The 21,450-nt window shown below is 41.1% G+C and overlaps 1 protein-coding gene across 1 annotated transcript; it reads right to left on the bottom strand.

Moving 5' to 3' along the window:
- Nucleotides 1-545: 545 nt before the first annotated feature.
- tlcd2 (TLC domain containing 2) lies at nt 546-19,990 on the bottom strand. The gene is made up of 4 exons (XM_002936051.5): nt 19,531-19,990; nt 17,457-17,539; nt 12,735-12,817; nt 546-1,537 (listed from the first exon to the last, which is right to left on the bottom strand). The coding sequence occupies exons 1-4, from the start codon at nt 19,698-19,700 to the stop codon at nt 1,160-1,162; spliced, it is 714 nt and encodes a 237-aa protein (XP_002936097.4). The 5' UTR covers nt 19,701-19,990; the 3' UTR covers nt 546-1,159.
- Nucleotides 19,991-21,450: the final 1,460 nt, after the last annotated feature.

The raw sequence follows: 21,450 nt of genomic DNA, 5'->3' as shown, positions 1-21,450 counted from the left end.
TCAATCTGCAGGCATACCTTCAGTTGTCTCAATAGTGTCCTTAAGTCTCCCCATATTTCTCCTGTTCAGATGATCAGAAGCCAAACAGGAAGAAACACTGAGCTGTGTAAAGAAAGTTCCCACAATGCCTCACTCCTGCACCGAGACCAAGACCAGTGTAAATGCGCAGTTAGTAAGACTATGAGGAAGCTTCCTGCTGATTGGTTCAGATCACAAATTCTTAAGTGGGGGGATGGAGTTCTTAGCATTCTTGATGGAGGGGGAGCAGGAGAGGGGAGAGAGCTACACAGACGCTGACACAGGAAAACAGAGTCAAGAAATCCTGTTTCTTTTAAAAGAGAAGTCAGTGCAGCGTTTCTGTGAGTGCTTATGGCTGTATTTACATAGACCTTTCTGATAAAGCTTACTTAGTTTTTACCTTTCTTCTCCTTTTACTTTAGAAGCAAAGCCAACAATGTCCAGCCTCATTAAGATGTTGAAAAGAGCCAGTTCCAATCCGTGTGAGTTGCTAAGTGGGCAAGATTGGACATTCTGCTAAAGGGTTAATGAGTGGGAGAATGCTCATTTCTTAACTTACAGACATTAAATTGCCATTATGCTGAATGAACACAAGTGCAGCCCAACATATTCTCACAACAGCAGAATTTAAGTGCTTGGATGCTGGGGTAGAAAAAGAGGACATTTCTAGAGATTAAGAGGTCAATTGAAAAAACTGACAAATAACAGAAAAGTGCAGAGAAGTAACCATGAAAGTAATGGGATTCCTTTAAGTAGGTTCTTGTCTCTAAGGGGCATATTTACTATGGTGTGTAAACCAACATTAACAGTGATGTTGCCCATAGCAACCAATCAGATTTTTGTTTTCTTGTAGGTGGCTGTTCAAATTAATTGTCGAGTGGTTGCTATGGGCAACATCACCGCTAATGTTTGCTTACACACTATAATAAATATACCCCTAATACCTTAGTCTTAGGGGGAAGGCTCTGCTTAAATGAAACACACTGGGGCAGAAAGTCCACCAAGAAAACCTACAAAAGGTTACCATGTAAACTCTGCAGTAGAATTTCTTGGTAGTTAGGTTTTTGATTCTCAAATCCTGAGAAAGGTTGGCTTGCTTTTAACCAAGTAGTTATGGTTTTACTGAAAGGTCTGACTTTCTTCACTTGTCTTTTTCCCGCTGGGGCTCCCGGGTAGACTTAAGGAAGTCACTGCGCAGAAGACGACAAAAAAGTATGATGTTCATAACAGTCATAATGGCCATTCCTACGCTGCCGATGGTGTAGATTACAAGTGGTATATTGTCTCTGTTTAGCACCAGCCACCTGGTCATCCACGCCAAAGTGCTGATTCTGAATATAACATAAGTGCCCAAGTTCAGCAGGCTGTTTAGTCGGTAGAAGGTAGTCTTTAACAAGTTGGCCATAAGCAGGATTTGCCGTAGGTGGAGGAAGATGGAGTTAATTTCTACAAGCAATGCGACCACTGCAAAGCCCACATAGTGATGCAGGACCACCGAGATTCCAAAGCATGTAATAACCTATAAAGAAAAGAAAAAACTATATGACATAATGATGGGGTGTCATTTAGGAAACATGTCCCAGCAAACAGAAAAGCAATACAGAGCTTAAAGGAGAAGTAACATGTAACAAAAAAATAGGTGAGAATATGCCATTTCTCGCCATCATTTTAGGGTCAGATTCTCCTTTAAGCATCATGAGAAAGTCTTTCATGTGACACCAGCATAACAATGGGCATGTTTGTCTAGCAACAAGTATCAACTGGCTAGACTGTAAAATACCAAATATAAGTAATAGTAGGTAAGTGCTTGCACACATGTAAAGAATCAGCAAAATAAAAGATATCTCATCAATTACATTCCAGTAATATAAAAACCATCAGTAGAAAGTTTTGTTAAGGGAATAATCAATGTATATGTATACATGTATATGTGTGTAGGGTATATTGCATGCATAGATATTGTTGGGGAAATCAATTAAAAGGACAAGAAAAGGTTTATTCAGTAGGGGCTGCCAATACGTTAGGCCCCCCAGTGAATTAAATTGATTTGTTTTTACCCAGGCTGGTGCTCCTTTTCGGAAGAAGAAAAAAAAAAAAAATATATCAGCGTAAGGAAGCACCATGCCGCCATCTTACCTTAGGTCCCCACCCGCTCTACTACCCAACAGCAAGCAGGGATTTATATGCAACAATAGAGGAAGCAAACCCGCGGTTCAGACCCCAGCACCCGAAGGGTCCGCTTCCTCTATTGTTATGCCACTGGTGGGTCTATGGTTATGCCACTGGTCTGCTGCCTAACATCTGGCACCAAAAGAACAGATATTTTTATTTCCAAAATTGTGCAAATCAGCAAGCAGTGCAGGAGGCAAGCACACTGCTTTAATATGTGCATTCAAACAATTAGGCATCACTGGCATGAGCTATGGTAGGGTTCTTCAATGTCTGGCTCTCTAGCAGTTCAAATATAATTTATAGTTAGGCTTCAGTAACCACAGGCTGGAAATCACAGGGCTAAGAGACACTATATAATACTGTTCCTAACGTCAGATGGCTCTTGGATAATGCAAGCAGCAATTTTCTGACATCTTTGCAACATTTTCCATTGTGGTTTTCTATCTGAAAGGATCACAGGTCAGTTCTCTAAGCATATTATAATCCTTTATTTACATGGTGCCACCATACTACGCTGAGCTTTACAGTAACAGTTCATTTTTCACATTTATATCTGCCACAATGGATCTTACAATCATATCGGGTCATGTAAGAAAATATCTAAAGTTTACCTGCATCTAGTAACCCATAGCCCAACCAGGGCTGTGTTTTCAAACAAATGACTAGGAAACGCTACCTTCTGATTGGTTACTATACAAGTAGCAAACTTTAGACAGTTTATTACATTACCCCATAAGTGCCCTATCACATTTATTATGGCCAGTTTAATCAGGGCCAATGTAGATGTCTGTATACCTAAATACACCACCCCTCATGATAAGCAAAAGATGGTATGCACAAGTGACATGAACCATTTGAACATAATAGCATAAGGTGCACCTTCTGAGCATATCTGTAATACATTTATTGTAAAAGGGATTCTGTCATTGCTACTAACTTGGACCCACACTTTGCAAATTGCTCATGCTGGAATTAGCCAGTTAGACCAGGAGGAATAGGTCAAGGACTCTCAGCATGAGTGTGTTGTCTTCAGCTTGAAAAAAAACAAACATTAGATTGGACTGACAAATTTAAATAACTTTCATAAAAATAGACTGTAGGTTAAAAATGAAGACTGTGGTTATTAAATACTCACTACAATTTGCTGAATTGCACTATAAAGAGCACCTATCACAAAAACTCTGTTTTCCAAACTCCAAATGGGGAAAACATAGGAGCATATATTATAAATAGGCCCCTGTTGTGTCCTCTGCACCAGAAGCCCACTCTGGGGTGCATGTTTGTGCATAATGAGTGAATAGCGCAGCTTGGTCAATATGTTCATAATCCTGTTCACTGGACTAATGTTGGAAATAGGTGGTATACTGGTCCTTTAAGTCTGCTTGGTCTGAAGCCCTTCCTGACCCTGCCAAGTAACATATCTCTTCAAGTGCCTGATGACTCTGCCAAGTAGGTCAGGATGATAGTTTTGAATGAGCGAAGATTTCAGAAAGCGTGAATAATGAAGCTATGTGCCACTGAGCAGGCAGTGCCAAGACATTATCACATGGTGGACATCCACATGAGCTGCCTTTTGTTCTGCCAATTAACGGCTGGTCTAGTGCCAGTGCCAAAGTAACCCTTTCAAAACACTGGAGACAGGAAACTAAAGGGATCCTTTCAGCATTTCCCCACACAGACATGTTCCTGATAAAAAAAAAAAAAATTAAATAAAAGAGCTGGTAAAACTCTGGCCCCCATATGTCACAAGAGGCACTAGGCTTGCCCAGGTGCAATAACTGATAGTAACCAATAAGTAAATGTTACTTTCCAATTTGGTGCTATAGGCAATTAGAACAGTAGAAAACTTTGCACCTTATATTACCTAAACTCCATGTTAACAAGACTACTATACTGACCATTTAGTAGTTGTCAAAACAACTGGCTTGCAAGGACCCATGCATACTTTTTGTAAGAAAATGGCACTCTTTCTGAGAAAAGGAAGAGTAAAGCTGTGAGACGTTTTAAACATTATTTCTTGCTAAACCCAAGGAATAGTTTCCAATTCCCTTTCTCAAACACTCTCAGTCCATTGGGACGTGCCAGCTTCAGCATGTATTAATACTCGTGCACAGATATGCAACGCTCCCAGATCTCTGATAATGGCCTTTCCCTGCTATAGGTACAAACACAGGCCCATTCTGAGTGGCAGTGCAGATGATTGCTATGGCAGATAATGTAGATGGTCACATTGGATATTATCCAACTGCCAGGCAGAGCAGCCATACATGTGCTGATGTTGGATAAGCCTCAGTGTCTCAAGTGTCTAGTACAGCAATTAACGTTAAGCCGATATAACTTTAAACCAATACTGGTATAAGATCCGTTATCTGGGAACCTGTTATCCAGAAAGTTCTGACTTACGTAAAGGCGATCTCCTTCAGACTTAATTTTAATTAAAAAAAAAAAATACAATTTTTAAAATTTATTTTCTTTTTGTCTGTAATAATATACATAATACAACAGAACATTGTACTTGATTCCAGCTAAGATATTAATGTATCCTTATTGGTGGCAAAATAATCCTATTGGGTTTAATTATTATTTAAATGATTTTTAAGATGACTTAAAAAGTATGGGATATCTAAATTATGGAAAGATCCCTTATCCAGAAAACCACAGGTCCCTTAAATTCTGTACAACAGGCCCCATACCTGTATAAACCTCCCTTTGGTTTTCCAGGTTTGCTGGCAGAGCACATTCGCAAAACGCATGCCTTAGAATGGAAATGCCTTATTTTAACAAAATTAAAATGAAGATGCACCCTTTAAGTCATATGATTGAGAAATTAAAGGAAAAAGACAGGTCACACAAATAATCATTTTAGAAAAACCTCCTTTTCTCTTTAAGATGATGGGAGTGGTGATCAGGAATTTAGAGCAAGATAAAGCCATAAACGTAAGGCCAAGTACATGAACTTTCCAATATACTTTCCAATTAAGTACTTTTGGACTATCCTTATAAGCTCTGCAATGCCCATAATACACACACGTGCCACATTCAAAGACAGCAACTGCTACATGTAAGGGCAGTGGCACAAGGGGAGATTAGTCGTCTCGTGACAAATCTTCATTACCGCAGGCGACTAATCTCCCCACAATGCCATCCCACCGGCAGGAATGTAAATCGCCGGTGGCAACTCCCTTCCAGCAAAGCAGCTCTCTATTATAGGGAAATACCAGTGCTTCAGGGTGTACAGCAGCCTATATATAGATCTAGGATACCTTATCCAGAAACCCCAGGTCCCAAACATTCTGTATAATAGATCTTTTGAATAAGCCAAGGGAAACATATTTCTACTCATTGCAAAGATTACCTACTTCCATGTGGCTGCCCCCAGGGGCTGTTCCTGGGATGCCCCCAAGCAGAAATGTGTTTGGACCCTACTACTGCACCCTACAGATGTTTTTGCTTTTTGGAATGGGGGGTGCAACAACTGTGTTTGTTGTTTTGGCTCCAATAAGGATTCATTATATCTTAGTGATTCATTATATCTTAGTTGAGATCAAGTACGAGGTACTATTTTATTATTACAGAGAAAAAGGAAACCATTTTTAAAAATGTGAATTATTTGATTAAAATGGAGTCTATGGGAGATGGCCTTACCTTAATTTAGAAATTTTTGGATAATGGGTTTCCGGATAATGGGTCCGATAATCTGTTATACCAGGGCATCCACTTGTGCTCTTTAAGGGCCATGACCCATGGTTTTTTTTGACAGCTTCAAGTCTCAGATCACTTGCTACTGACTGCTGGTTACTGCAGACTTGATATTAGCACCCAAAAGCACCCATTAACACATTTCCAATGAAGTTGGGTACAGTAGTATGCTGCAGACAGTAAAGTTCTAATATAAATAACATTTAATATTTTGTTTTGCAGCACAGTTCAGTAATTCAAGCTTGCAAAAGTATTCGGCCCCCTTGAACTTTTCCACATTTTGTCACATTACAGCCACAAACATGAATCAATTTTATTGGAATTCCACGTGAAAGACCAATACAAAGTGGTGTACATGTGAGAAGTGGAACGAAAATCATACATGATTCCAAACATTTCTTACAAATAAAAAACTGCAAAGTGGGGTGTGCGTAATAATTCAGCCCCCTGAGTCAATACTTTGTAGAACCCCCTTTTGCTGCAATTACAGCTGCCAGTCTTTTAGGGTATGTCTCTACCAGCTTTGCACATCTAGAGACTGAAATCCTTGCCCATTCTTCTTTGCGAAACAGCTCCAGCTCAGTCAGATTAGATGGACAGCGTTTGTGAACAGCAGTTTTCAGATCTTGCCACAGATTCTCGATTGGATTTAGATCTGGACTTTGACTGGGCCATTCTAACACATGGATATGTTTTGTTTTAAACCATTCCATTGTTGCCCTGGCTTTATGTTAAGGGTCGTTGTCCTGCTGGAAGGTGAACCTCCGCCCCAGTCTCAAGTCTTTTGCAGACTCCAAGAGGTTTTCTTCCAAGATTGCCCTGTATTTGGCTCCATCCATCTTCCCATCAACTCTGACCAGCTTCCCTGTCCCTGCTGAAGAGAAGCACCCCCAGAGCATGATGCTGCCACCCCCATATGTGACAGTGGGGATGGTGTGTTCAGAGTGATGTGCAGTGTTAGTTTTCCGCCACACATAGCGTTTTGCATTTTGGCCAAAAAGTTCCATTTTGGTCTCATCTGACCAGAGCACCTTCTCCCACATGTTTGCTGTGTCCCCCACATGGCTTGTGGCAAACTGCAAACGGACTTCTTATGGTTTTCTGTTAACAATGGCTTTCTTCTTGCCACTCTTCCATAAAGGCCAACTTTGTGCAGTGCACGACTAATAGTTGTCCTATGGACAGATTCCCCCACCTGAGCTGTAGATCTCTGCAGCTCGTCCAGAGTCACCATGGGCCTCTTGGCTGCATTTCTGATCAGCGCTCTCTTGGTTCGGCCTGTGAGTTTAGGTGGACGGCTTTGTCTTGGTAGGTTTACAGTTGTGCCATACTCCTTCCATTTCTGAATGATCGCTTGAACAGTGCTCCGTGGGATGTTCAAGGCTTTGGAAATCTTTTTGTAGCCTAAGCCTGCTTTAAATTCTCAATAACTTTATCCCTGACCTGTCTGGTGTGTTCTTTGGACTTCATGGTGTTGTTGCTCCCAATATTCTCTTAGACAACCTCTGAGGCCGTCACAGAGCAGCTGTATTTGTACTGACATTAGATTACACACAGGTGCACTCTGTTTAGTCATTAGCACTCATCAGGCAATGTCTATGGGCAACTGACTGCACTCAGACCAAAGGGGGCTGAATAATTACGCACACCCCACTTTGCAGTTATTTATTTGTAAGAAATGTTTGGAATCATGTATGATTTTCGTTCCACTTCTCACATGTACACCACTTTGTATTGGTCTTTCACGTGGAATTCCAATAAAATTGATTCATGTTTGTGGCTGTAATGTGACAAAATGTGGAAAAGTTCAAGGGGGCCGAATACTTTTGCAAGCCACTGTACATATAGGGATATTACTCACAGGTTAAGTGCTTTTGAATCAAATACCATAGATTTTATAGTATCCCGTCAAACATCAGCAGGTAGAAAGGGTACATGCCTTGTGTCCCACTATTTTACCCTAAACACACAACTCTTCTGCCTCCCCCTAGCTCTGGCCCCAGAGATTTTAGGCAATGGCACATGGTGCATAAATCAAGGATGGCAAAAGGCCCAAAAATAGATGTAATGCATTGTAATTGCTGAATGTTGATAAAGGCATGTAAAAACACGAAACTGCAGTGGTGAGCCTTTTTGCGCAATTAAACACTTTTACGAACATAATTACAGCGATTACAATGCTTTACTATAAAAGGGTATTTTCAGTCACTTGCAATTTCAGACATGCAACAAAAACATCCCACTGCGCAATTTTATAGCAAGTACAAGTAGGGACACTTTCACTGTAATACGTGGTGCTGGGTGAGGCAGAAGTCAATAGAGAGGGGCTGAGGTTTGCAGGAGGGTTGAATTCTCCTTTAATAAAGGCAGGGGCATACTAAAGGCATGATTCAGTACTTCTAAATGGTGTCAGTCTGTAACAGTGAGGACCTGCCACAGGCAGAGCACTTCCCATGAATCAGGGCTGTTTAACAGTCGCTGTTTTCTAGTCCTTAGTGCTAACATGTGCACACTACTTTCTGCATTATAGCATGCTCAGTGTTTACTTCCCCTTTAGCACTTAGTAATAATGCAATCATAGGTAGGTATGCACTACTGCACGCAGCAGTTTTCTCACAGCCTCCAAAAATATAAAGGCAGGCAACTGGCTCCCGATAAAACACAGTGTGCGTGTGAATGTGATAGGGACCTTACTGCATGATCTACTGGAGCAGAGACCAATGTGAATTCTCTGTGTGAAGAATATACTGGCGCTATATAAAGAATAATAATAACAGGGTGTGCAGCCGATATAAAGCCACAATATAAGGCAGGGCTAATTAGCCAGATTCACTCCCACCATTTGAACTTATCACACTGCAGAGCTAATTCTCAGCCATCTGTCAGGCAGCTCAGGGCTGTGGCCACAGTAAGAGCACTGAGATTCATCCAGCCTTGTGCTGCTTATAAACCAAAAGCAATAGGAACCACAAACAAGACAATGACTAAGTTTTACTTGTTTAGTTTAGGTTGTTGCTGGAAGCAGTATCAAAAACTGGCCCTTAGCAGAGATGCTTTTAGTATGTTGTAGAATATACTATTCCTAACAACTTTGCAACTGGTCTTCATTATTTATTTTGTGCAGTTTTTTTTTTTATTTGCCTACTTCATCTACATCCTTCCAGCTTTAAACTGGTTACTGACCCCGCTAGCCGAAAACACTTTAGCTCTTTGAGGCTACAATTTTATTATTCCTTATCTTTCTATTTAGTCCCTCTTTCATTCATATTCCAGTCTCTCATTCACACCACTGCCTGGTTGATAAGGTAAACAAAATCTTAGTAACCAGATAGCTGCTAAAAAAACAAAATCACAGAACAAAAGATAAATAAGTGAAAAACAACAAAAGAATTAAAAAATGGAAAACAATTGCAAATTATGTCGGCAAAACACTGTGATGGTGCTTCTACTTGGGATACACAACAAAACAGGCTGTTATAGAAAAAAGTGAAAAAAAACAAGCTTTATTTAAAAGTTTTTTTAAAAATAAATGATTTGTCTATATATGGCATTTTCCACATACACTTGTTAAAAGCAGATGCCACAAGTACTTTTGCTCCCGCTGGCTCATTCCAGTCCAATTATGCCAGTGAATGTGATGCACTTTTCTGCTGGTAACGCACACTGTGGAAAATATTTCTCCAGAACTACTTGCTTACAGTGGGCCAGAGAGGAATGTTAAAGGGAAAGTTCACCTTGAAATACATTTCTGGTATGCATTTTTCCTATTTTGCCTATTTTTGGTCTGCAACTAAAATTGCTGTCTGGTTATTGGGGGTCAAAAACCAGTATCTTTTCCACACTCTTCTACTTCTAACTGATCCCAACCCATTCACTTGAGATATCTCTTTCCCTGTTTCCATTTCTCACCTTTCCTTTACTTATGCAGGTATGGGATCCATCATCTGGAAACCCATTATCTGGAATATTCTTAATTATGGAAAGGCTATCCACTATAGAATCTATTATAAGCAAATAATTCTATTTTTTTTTTTATAATAAATTATTTTAATAAATAATACATTTTTAATAAAACAGTACCTTGATTCTAGCTAAAATATAATTATTCATTATTGGAGGCAAAACAATCCTGTTTGGTTTATTTAATATTTAAATGATTTTTTAGCAGACTTAAGTTATGGAGATATAGTTTACGGAAAGACCCCTTATCAGGAAAACCCCAGGTTCCGAGCATTTTGGATAATAATACCTGTATTTCTTTTCTGCTCTGCACATTTCTGTCATGTTTGCCATTTTATTGCCCCTTCCTTCTCTCAGCTTCCAACTATCTAGTTTTCATAGACCATTTTATCCTCTTTTACTTCTGCCATCATAAACATATCCTTTTTCCAACTATTTCCCAAAATACTTTTTGTGTTCTTTTCTGTTTCTCTTCCATTTGCTTTCCATTTTTCTAGTTCATTCCACTTCTTCACCCTCTCTGCCTCCTCTGTATTTCTGAACTATTTCCCTCCATCTGACAACAGGGCTCAGTTAACCTCATTGTTACCTAGGAATAGGATTTCATAAGGAAAAGAAGTGGAGCAGAGGCTCCGTTATCTTTTTTAGCTGGCCAGCGGGTCAGGTACTTCTCCCACACAGCTGCAACTTTGGAATGTGCTCTGCTGTAAATTTTTGGAGTGCAGCCACTTCCCCCAGTACAGCTTACAGGCCTAAGTCTATGACAAAGGCTGCCCTCCATATGGTTAAAACAGAGCACATTCCAAGATACAAGGAGTGACTTCACTTAGCATCGGGTGGCAGGGAATGATTTATAAACGCAGAGCAATCTAAAATAAACATTCAGCTTTAAATTGTAGGATTAAAGTTGGAAAAATAGTCAGAAGATATTCTGGCCATTAACTGACAGACAACAATTGTAGCACTTGCATAGTATTGCCAACAGCACATTAGAAAAAGAAGTATATTGTCAAATAGGCAATACAAGCAAAGATATTAATTATCGTTATCCAACAAAAATTTTCTAACCTATCCAATTAACCAATTATCAGGGTACAAAAATTTTTTGGACGATTATCCTGGGCTCACGCAAGGTCCGAAAATCATACAAAACTTTGTTTCATACTATATCAGCGTGTGTATGGCCAGTTAGAAACAGTAGTCAAATGCATCGCTATTTACGGAACTATGGAATAAAAACCTTTTACTGATATTCCTTGTGCTGACAAAGCTGCAGTTCTATTACCATCACTGCAGAAACAGAAGTGGTGTTTTCCAACTCATCCCTTCTAGATTGTAAGCTCTACGGGGCAGGGACCTTCATCCTCTTGTACCTTTGACTCAACTTATTGCAACTGTACCTTGTATTTATCTATTATATTAATAATGTATTCTACTGTACAGAGCTGCGTACATAAGTAGCGCTTTATAAATAAAGATATAGATACATACTGCTTGTTAGTCAAAAATAATGTATTTGAAAAACAGAACAGAAATACTGGCTAATGGTATACTATAATACTACTAGGGCAACGGCACATGGTAAAATTGGCAGGTACATGGAAAACACTTCCAAGTCATCGAATGGATCCTGCCGGTATGGGGTAGACCATGTGGACTATTACCACCCGGACCCATAAATTAACTGTCAGGTCCAGGAAATTACAGCTAAAGTCAGAGAGGTGCAGTTGTGATTGTCTTGCTGCTTGCGTGCCAAGCTGAACATTGCAAGTGCAGCAAAACCCTTGCAATGTCCCCCTGTGCTACTCTCACCGGCGATTTACATTCTAGCCAGTGGGATGGCATTTTGGGGAGATTAGTCGCCCGCAACAAGGGAGATTTGTTGCGGGAAACGAATCTCCCCATCTGTCACGGCCCTAAAGGCCAGATATCGGTCGGCCAGTCTGCTTGTTTCTGCCCCTACATGGGCAGATAAGCTGCCGAGTAGGTCCAAGGGACCGATATCGGCAGCTATTATCGGCCCGTGTATGGGGGCCTTATGCTTTATCAGAAAGGTCTATGTAAATAGACCACCCCCCCTTAGGAATGTGGATCTGAGCCATACAGCAGGAAGCTTTCTCAGTCTTACACACTGCGCATGTACAGGGGTCTTGGTGCAGGAGTGAGGCATTATGGGAATTTTTGTTACAGAGCTCAGCAGGTTTGTTTTTTTTTCCTTTGAGGCTTCTGATCATCTGAACAGGCGAAATATGGGGAGACTTAAGGGCACTACTGAGAGAACTGGAGGTATGCCTGCAGCTTGAGATTAAGGGCTCTGGAACACGGGGAGATTAGTCGCCCGCAACAAATCTCCCTGTTCACGGGCGACTAATCTCTCCGAGTTGCCATCAGTTGCCATCCCACCTGCGACAATGTAAGTCGCCGGTGGGATGGCACATGCGGTGGCGCGATTTCGGCAAAACCGCTGAAAATGCCTCGCGAGGCAACTTCGGCAATTTGCCGAAATCGCCTGCGCAGCGTGTGCCATCCCACCGGCGACTTACATTGTCGCCGGTGGGATGGCAATTCGGGGAGATTAGTCACCCGCAAACAGGGAGATTTGTCGCGGGTGACTAATCTCCCCGTGTGCCAGAGCCCTAAAACTTTATTAGCCTTTCCTTCTCCTTTAATATTACATTATGGTGGGGGGAGGGGGGTGTAAAATTCAGGGATTTTACAAGAGGATTTTTTTTTCTGTGCTTTGTCACCTCTGGGGTGCAAGATTTACTGTCAACCACAAAATGCCCTGTGTGCCGTTACCCTTGCTGGAAGCCTACAATTATCACCTGAAAATGTGCACTATATGACCTATGGTCTATATTCAGGTACTAGGGTAGGTTTCTTACCACAGTGTGATGGAAAAGCAGCTCCCATGATTGATGTAGCTTCTGATTCTGCAGCATGTCCAAAAAATCATGGATAAAATAACCTGAAAAGAAAAAATATCACACAGTAAATTCTAGAATACCCACATAATTGGATTTCCTACAAATATGCATGAGTATGTATCTATCGGAGAAGGAAAACAGATCTTAAAGAACCAAAATTTGTCATGTGCAAAAGCTCAGAGCTTTAAAGTCACATGGCTTGAAGGGCTGAGATTTGGTTTGGCTGAACACTTTGGATTTAGCCAAATCCTGCAGATAAATAAATGGTAGGGTTCAGTGCATCAACATCTAAAAACTTAAAAGAGGGATGTTATTTCCACATCTAAAAACTTAAAAGAGGTTATGGTATTTTGTGGGCCGAAGCCCATGTGCTTTTGTACAGGTCACGGAACTCCGAGATGACTTCTAATATCGTCATATTTTACAACAGGTGGTATATTATTATACAGGTATGGGACCTTTTATCTAGAATGCCCAGGACCTGGGGTCTTCCCAAAATTTGGATATCCATACTATAAGAAGTAGATTTATAAAAATGTGAGTTTAAAGGCTAATACATAAAACACCCATGTTCTATTCATTCCTATGAAATTTTTAGAAGCGTGTTCATCAAATAGTGAGTTCTAACTTTCATCCATTGACAAATACCCTTCTAAAAATCCAATTGGAATTAATTAACCTCTTAACTCTTAACATTTTAATAAATCTGCCCCTAAGTCTACTAAAAAATCATTTAGACATCAAATAAACCCAATAGGATTGTTTTGCCTCCAATAAGGATTAATTATATTTTAGTTGGGATCAAATACAAGGTTCTGTTTTATTCTTACCAAGAAAAAAGGAATCAGTTTTAAAAAGTTGAATTATTTTATTAATATGGAGTCTAAGGGAGATGGCCATCCCGCAATTGGGAGCTGTCCGGATAACAGGTTTCCAGATAATGGATAATACATACGTTTCAGCGAGTTGTGCGACAGAAATGAAATCATTAAGCACCAATTATAGCCGATGGCTTTACTAAGCTCCATTTATAAGGATATAATTTCCAAAATATTCATGGCTCTTGTGTATGTAGGGACTCATAGGGTTAACATGTCCCTATGGCTTTAAACCCTGCAAGTTTCCTTGGTTTGTGCTGTTACTGGGCAAAGACCCATGTATCAGTTTAGAGTTTGCCTCTGTGTGCTATTGGTTATAAGGTATGGTGACCACTTCCTGCCTCACTTTGGTATAGTGCTGGGAAAGGACTGGCACCTTCCTGTTTGCTTCCATCTGAGGAACAGGGTGGATGTGTGCAGTGAGCCCAGGCCCAGTGAAGTTGGGGAAAAGGAATCCCCTGTTTGTAAGCAGTTAAGACTGAAATCGAGTGAGCAGTGGCTGTAACGGCTGTTCCAGCTTTAAAGAGAGGTCTGCTACACTGCGGTTAGATGCCTAAACCTGGGATCTCAAAGTGATTGATTGACCCACCTGAGGGAAGGTATTGAAAGTCTCCTGTGTGTCTCCCCTGGGTGAGTACAGGTGTTTTTCATGTGCCTGCTACGTGGGAGCAACTGCCATTCCAAAGGGAAAGGTACTTTGGGAAAGGTAGCGCTACCTAGGGAAACTGAAAAAGCTCTGGGGAAGGGACTTTTCCAGGACTGAACTGGGAAAGGGTATTTCTTCCAGGAGTGGAGTGTGGGACTGTGTGCTGGAAGAGACTGAGCCAGTAGTGACAAATACCCACAGGTTTCCAAAGCAGGGCCTTTACTATTTGCATGTTAATGCTATTTCATTTTCACTTCATTTTATAAAGTTGATATTTGTTGATAAACTGTGTGTGTGATTATTTCCTAGTGGAAATCCCCTTGAGGTGTGCTCCTCAGTATCCACTAGGTGGAGGCACTGTGCTAAAATCCCAGTCGCAGTACCTTTCATCTGCAAAGGGAACCTACAATCTTTTGTTCTAAGCCTATATACAGCCCAAAATTAAGCTAGTGTGCCAAGAAAGGGTTACATCTATTATATGGTTATATGTAATATCTATACAGAAACAACATCCAACACACAACACTAGATCTGTGAACAGCAAAGTGGAAGTAGAATATGGTTTGCTTCATCTACATGTATGTATAACTTTATTTATAAAGCGCTACAAGGGTACGCAGCGCTGTACAAATCTTACCATATACAAAATTACACACAGGGAGGACAAGTGTTATAATAAATACAATAAATATGTATAAATACACAGGGAGAAAGTGCCATGTGGTATGAGACACAGTAGAAAGGAGGCACAAATTGGAAACATACAGGCACAAATTGGAAGGTAAGAGTGCACAAGGTATGGGCATTTGCCCTTAAGCGCAGGACTAGGCAATAATGTTTTAGTGCTCCAGAAGGTAGCATCTGGTGATTATAGCTTCACTGTAGCCATGGAAACAAAAACACTTGAAATCCCCTAGTTACAGAAATCCTAAATTATAATTAGGTACAAGACAATTAGGTACAAGCATTAGAACTGGAACTGGGGCACATGCAGAAATGTTGGAAAATGTTGTTCTTAACAAAGAACAGTCAGCTAGTATGTCCATGGGTCAAACTGAACATTTCTTGTTGCTTCATTACAGAATCCATTCAAAATTCCAGATTATTTCCTTAAATTTCTCACTCATTTTTCTCTCTCATCAGTTTTCTTTAGCAGGAAAATTGAAAATGTTTGAGTAAGTATAGAAATATTTCAATTGCATGCTGATGTAACCATAGGTTTCAATGTATCTCAGGACCTCTAAGATCCCAGAATGTTACAGCAAGATAACACATTTGTTATGATGCAGACATTTTCAACCTATGAGAGAAGCAATTTTTCCCCAACAAGATCAATATCATTGTTTTTATATAAAAATTATAAATGAATATTACTTGGGGTTTGGTTGAGTAGCTGTAAAAATATGCAGGAAAAATTGTGATGTACTTCATGTTTGCTTGCTTTGATTGCTTTCTTTTTCCTTGTACAGAATTTTTATGATTTTTGAAAAATCACACCCATTGGGAAAAAAAACAGCAAAATAAAGATTTCTCTTGAATTCACCTGAACTCCAGCTGCAAATAACAATAAATCAGTCCCTAAGTAAGGCTAATCTGTTTTGGTTGCCAAGGTCAGTGTCCCTGCCAATCAGAAAGCATTTTCAGTTGCAGCATGGTAAGGCTAATAAATCAAAAAACATACAAGACAAGTAATGAATATAAATTTAACATTGCACATATAAAGCAGTATTGCAGCTCCCAAACATATTAATACAAACATACAGAACTGTAACTCACTTTATCCAGAACAAGATATCTCTTGGTAAGCTAGGTAAGCACATAAGCCATATAGTGAAAATAAACAATTTATATGATTTTTCAAGTTGGATACATTTTTCCTTGCACTACTGCTTTAGGAGGGGAAAAAAACATGCACCTGACTATGCCACATTCAAAACTACAGAGACTCTCTGTGCCTTGAACAGTTTTTTTATTTATTTTTTTTAATATTCATTTTGAGAAGTATTGACATCCAAGGGCGTTTTCAGCCCGTGAGCCACCTGAGGGGCCCCTCCAATGCCGCCCCCCCTCGCTTACCTTTACAGCGGGGGGGGCGGGGGGGCACATCGCTAGTGTAGAGGGTGCAATTGGCTCTTTACACTAGCAGAGTGTATGTAAAACAGAGTATGGCAATGAACAGTAGTACAGTCTTATCTATTAGAGGACAGATGGGCTCTGAAAACAGAAGTCTTGTGATACAGCATTGAACTTCTGGACCTGGAAGTCCAGTAAGGAGATGTCACGGAGCAGATAACAGACAGAGTATTGTGGTATAAAAGAAGCATCAGGATAGAGTAGAAAATGCAGCACACACTAGGGTACTTTGTGCAAATATGAGTATGATTTGCCATGATTTTCCTCACAATGCCACAGTCTTACACTATATTCCAAACTGATTGTACTTTCTGCAAAATGTGTGTCCTCATTTGTCAAAACAGGCACAAATTATTGTCTGTATCTGGCATCAGTTGTGATGGTGTTTATATGGACATTCCTGTGCCGTGTCAATAATATCATCTGCATACACTTCAACTGGCCAAGTTAGTGTGTACGTATATATTATATGTTTATAACACTGTTTGAAACAGTGTTATGAAACGGGTAGCTCACTTTGAATGAACTCTTAGAATGATACAGACAGTCACATTCTTAGACAAACTGCAATTAGGCTTCATTTTTGTTACGATTTTTGTATTTATTTTTAATTTAAGCAGCTCTCTAGTTAAGTATTTCAACAGCTATCGTGTTGCTATGGTCCTTTTTACCATAGAAATAGTAGGCAGTGGCTTGAATGTGAGAGGAAGTTAATTAGCTAAGTGGAAACATTAAAAAGAAGAATAAAATTGTAACCTCGCAGCAATTTTTTGCTAGTGGGGTCAATCACCCTTACCTGTAAGCTGGACACATACAGTAAATAAAATAATTTAGAAAGTGTAAAAAAAACCAAAAAAGGAGCAACTGAAACATTTCTACAAATGTTACATTTTACAGCATACAAAAAGTTAACTTAAAGGTGAACTAGTCCTTTAAATGAAGATCTGCATTGAGGATTTTTTTTTTCTTTTTTAAAAAGCAAAACCGTGAATGGAAGAAAAGAACATTGTGTCAGTGACTCACCTATAGACACAGCAACCAGGCTGTGCGAGAAAAGGGAGTGTGTGGAGATGAGATCCTCAGCCATCTCAGGGTGCAGGTAAAACCTGAAATCAAACGCATCCTAGAACTACACGGGAGGAGTTAGTTAATGACCTCAAATTAGCAGGGACCACAGTCACCAAGAAAACCATTGGAAACACATTACACCGCAATGGATTAAAATCCTGCAGGGCTCGCAAGGTCCCCCTGCTCAAGAAGGCACATGTGCAGGCCCGTCTGAAGTTTGCCAATGAACACCTGAATGATTCTGTGAGTGACTGGGAGAAGGTGCTGTGGTCTGATGAGACCAAAATAGAGCTCTTTGGCATTAACTCAACTCGCTGTGTTTGGAGGAAGAAAAATGCTGCCTATGACCCCCAAAACACCGTCCCCACCGTCAAGCATGGGGGTGGAAACATTTTGCTTTGGGGGTGTTTTTCTGCTAAGGGCACAGGACAACTTATTCGCATTAACGGGAAAATGGACGGAGCCATGTATCGTGAAATCCTGAACGACAACCTCCTTCCCTCTGCCAGGAAACTGAAAATGGGTCGTGGATGGGTGTTCCAGCACGACAATGACCCAAAACATACAGCAAAGGCAACAAAGGAGTGGCTCAAGAAGAAGCACATTAAGGTCATGGAGTGGCCTAGTCAGTCTCCGGACCTTAATCCAATAGAAAACCTATGGAGGGAGCTCAAGCTCAGAGTTGCACAGAGACAGCCTCGAAACCTTAGGGATTTAGAGATGATCTGCAAAGAGGAGTGGGACCAACATTCCTCCTAAAATGTGCGCAAACTTGGTCATCAGTTACAAGAAACGTTTGACCTCTGTGCTTGCAAACAAGGGTTTTTCCACTAAGTATTAAGTCTTTTTTTGTTAGAGGGTTCAAAAACTTATTTCACTCAATGAAATGCAAATCAGTTGCTATCTTTTATTTAAAGTTATTTTTTCGATTTTCCTTTTGATGTGCTATCTGCCACTGTTAAAATAAACCTACCATTGAAATGATACTGTTCTGAGACTTTTCATTTCTTTGTCATTGGACAAACTTACAAAATCAGTGAGGGGTCAAATAATTATTTCCTCCACTGTACACACACACCTCAGAGCCCAAGTTTTTACGAAGACAAGTCATGGTAGCTTATAGACATAAAGGATAATAATAAAAGTTGCTGCAAGATGTTGTTCTGCACTGATGGCTGAGTATCCTATCCAGAGATCATGTCATTTTCTGAAAAAGAAAGAATCAGAGACAGGAAAAGCTCTGTGTCATAACTGACCCTTAACAGCAACTCCCTTCATTGTTATGTATTCAATGGGAAACAGAGTGTTTAACGCAGACAGCCCCAGTTATTTATGGAGAGACAGTAGTAACTCTTTGTAGGTATGGGAAGCCCTTCCAGAAAATCCGTATAATCCTGCCAAAGTGAGCGTTTGTGAGCAGAAGGTGCAACTTGGGGTGTTTCTACCTGTTTGACCACCATGGTGCCCATAAGTGCTCCTGTACCCCTGGATCTTACTTATACAACTCATACAGTAAAGATATGTATCACTGTATTAAACAGGATCAAGAAGATCCAAGGCAAGCAGCACAGGGACCTGAGTCTCTGTATTATGCAAAGAATAGATATATATTTACTGAATGCCATGAGCACTTCCAGCAAACAAGCAGCCTATGGCCAAGTCATGTAAATGGCAGCCAGGCAACCACAGCCCTTCTCACCAAAGCAGCACATTCATGTACATATAACACATATACAGACATGACTGCCTTTGGATACAATAACTAGGATCCTATCAAACTAGCACGTAATGTGCCCCTCTCATACCGCCCTCAGGGGGGCCCCATCTCCCCAAATAACAGCCACATCCCCCCCATAATGTACAGTAGCCTGTGCCTCACCCCACCCATTCAGCGCTCATATTAACCCTTGAGGTTCCAACATCAGGTACATGTGCCCAATCCCCCCAAGCGGAGAATGAGTCCCCCTGCACCCCATGAATAGAATCAATGCAGCCCCAGTGGCAGAAAGGCGCTCTGTGTCGCTCTCACCCCAACAGCGCCCAGCTCCCGGTAATCAGGCTGTGCACAAAGGACGTCCAAATGTTCCCCCATTTCCAAGGATTGCGGAGAGCGGAGCTCGGAGGGGGGACGAGCCGGTGGAGCTCCTTATTCAGGAGCCGAAAGAAGGCGAAAGATGCACCAACAGTAACCAGCTCCATGGGCACGGATACCCAAGCCCCCTTGTGACAGGCTACTCCCGGGGTTCCCTTGCGGTAATCCTTGCGTGGGACTGGGCGCGGTTTAGAAGCTCTGCACAACGCGTCCCTGCTCACACTACCCGCCTTCTCTCCCACTCGCTCCCTTTTTCTTTTCGAACCTTGTGTAACTTTCCCGACTGAACCACCAACAAACAACCCGCTCCGCGCTCTCTCATTGGTCAGTCACTGCTCCCCCTCCCCGGGGCCCCGCCTATGCCCGTCTCCTTGGAAACCACCACCAGCTCTTATCTAAGATGAGACGGCTCTCCTGTCAGTGCCACAAACAATGCTGTCAGTGCCACCCCTCCTCTAAGCCCCTCACTCCCTCCCGCCAGTCAGCTTTTGGGGGGGCTAGGTGTTTGCACGCCCCTCCTGTCACGCAGTTTTGTATTGTGCGGCGTTTTGTTATACAATTGGTCACGTGTTCGGAATACGCCACCAGAGCCATGCTGTTGTTACATAAGGCTGCTTGTTAGTAAATGGGAATGAATCGCGGGTTCTTCTTTCCCCCTCAGGGAACAGTATAACGTGCTTTTACTGGTGGTATTGGTGATAGTTCACGTACAGAAGTGGAATAAAGTCGTATCGTTGCTTCTTTGCTTTAACCAATGACTGTCCATCTGTTGCTATTACTTTCTTCAGCGCATCCTTATAGACAGGAATTCCGAATAAATACATGATTATATTTGTTGGGGGACCCAATCTGGTAAAAAAATGTAGGTGACTCAAGGAAATCCAACCGGCAACCAATTCACTAGTTGTTTGCGCAGGCGCGGTGTTATCTCCATTGGCCATTAGCACGCCCTTCTGCTGCCAGAACAGTCCCCATAGGGAAGGCTGGGGTCATGGTTTCTCTTGTGGTGGAACGCACAAAAAAACACTTTGCTCAAATGCTGGTTAAGATACTAGTGTGTGAGCCCTAATGACAATAAAACTTGCCCAGCATTTGGAAATGGCTGCAACTTCAGGCTGCTAGTGGGTGGCACTACATGCAACTGCCCAGTGTGACATTGCCTTTTGACTACCCTGATCTGTAGTTACAGAAGCAGCCTTTTTATAATGTAATTCAATCATTTTCTCCACATCTACTTTATTTCATTGTGTGTGCCCCTGATATAGTGTTTCTGCATTACTGAAGTTCTATGCCACTTTGGCTTATGAATAATGGAACTTCTGGGTTCTGCATGTCAGAGTATCTGGGTTCGGCTGACATTTTGAAAAAGAAGCTGGTGTAGTTTTATAACTGGGCAGAAGTGGATTCCGAGCAAGGGTTGATCTTTAATCTAGGGGGTTTTTTTTTGGGGGGGGGGGGTTCTGTGACTATAGGCTATATGTGGGGTGTTACCCAACCTGCTTTAGCACCTTAAAAAAAAACCAAAACACCTCGCTCTGATTCTGCACTGTCCAGGAAATCTTCTCCTGTTGCTGTAATCAGCTGTGCTCTGATTGGATCTTTCTTCTTGTGGATTCCCCAGTTTTTTGTCACCTGACATCTATAATATCCCTATCCCCCTACCCTAACAGATGGATGGTAAGTTAACTCTTCCCCCCTGAAAAAGCGTTTATATATTTGTTGTTGTTTTTTGCACTTACTGGTTTTTTTTTTACTTTTGTCATTGTTTTGTTCATTTCTAGTTACAGTGGGGCCAATGTTGTGTATCAGTGCCAGGGCCTGAATATCTGCCATCCATACCCACTGCTTCTCACTGTA

Source organism: Xenopus tropicalis, chromosome 2 (genome assembly GCF_000004195.4).
Source record: "Xenopus tropicalis strain Nigerian chromosome 2, UCB_Xtro_10.0, whole genome shotgun sequence".
Lineage (NCBI taxonomy): Eukaryota > Metazoa > Chordata > Amphibia > Anura > Pipidae > Xenopus > Xenopus tropicalis.
Note: the sequence above shows the minus strand (reverse complement) of the source record. Positions and strands in the feature narration are given on the sequence as shown.

Bases quoted from the DNA above. Each gene is read 5' to 3' on its own strand.
- tlcd2 (XM_002936051.5), bottom strand. From the start codon at position 19,700: ATGGAGCTGGTTACTGTTGGTGCATCTTTCGCCTTCTTTCGGCTCCTG. The intron at 17,540-19,530 runs GTGAGAGCGACA...GTTTGATTTCAG, and splicing joins GGGAGCTGGGCGCTGTTGGG to GTTTTACCTGCACCCTGAGA. The intron at 12,818-17,456 runs GTGAGTCACTGA...TTTTCTTTTCAG, and splicing joins CCTGGTTGCTGTGTCTATAG to GTTATTTTATCCATGATTTT.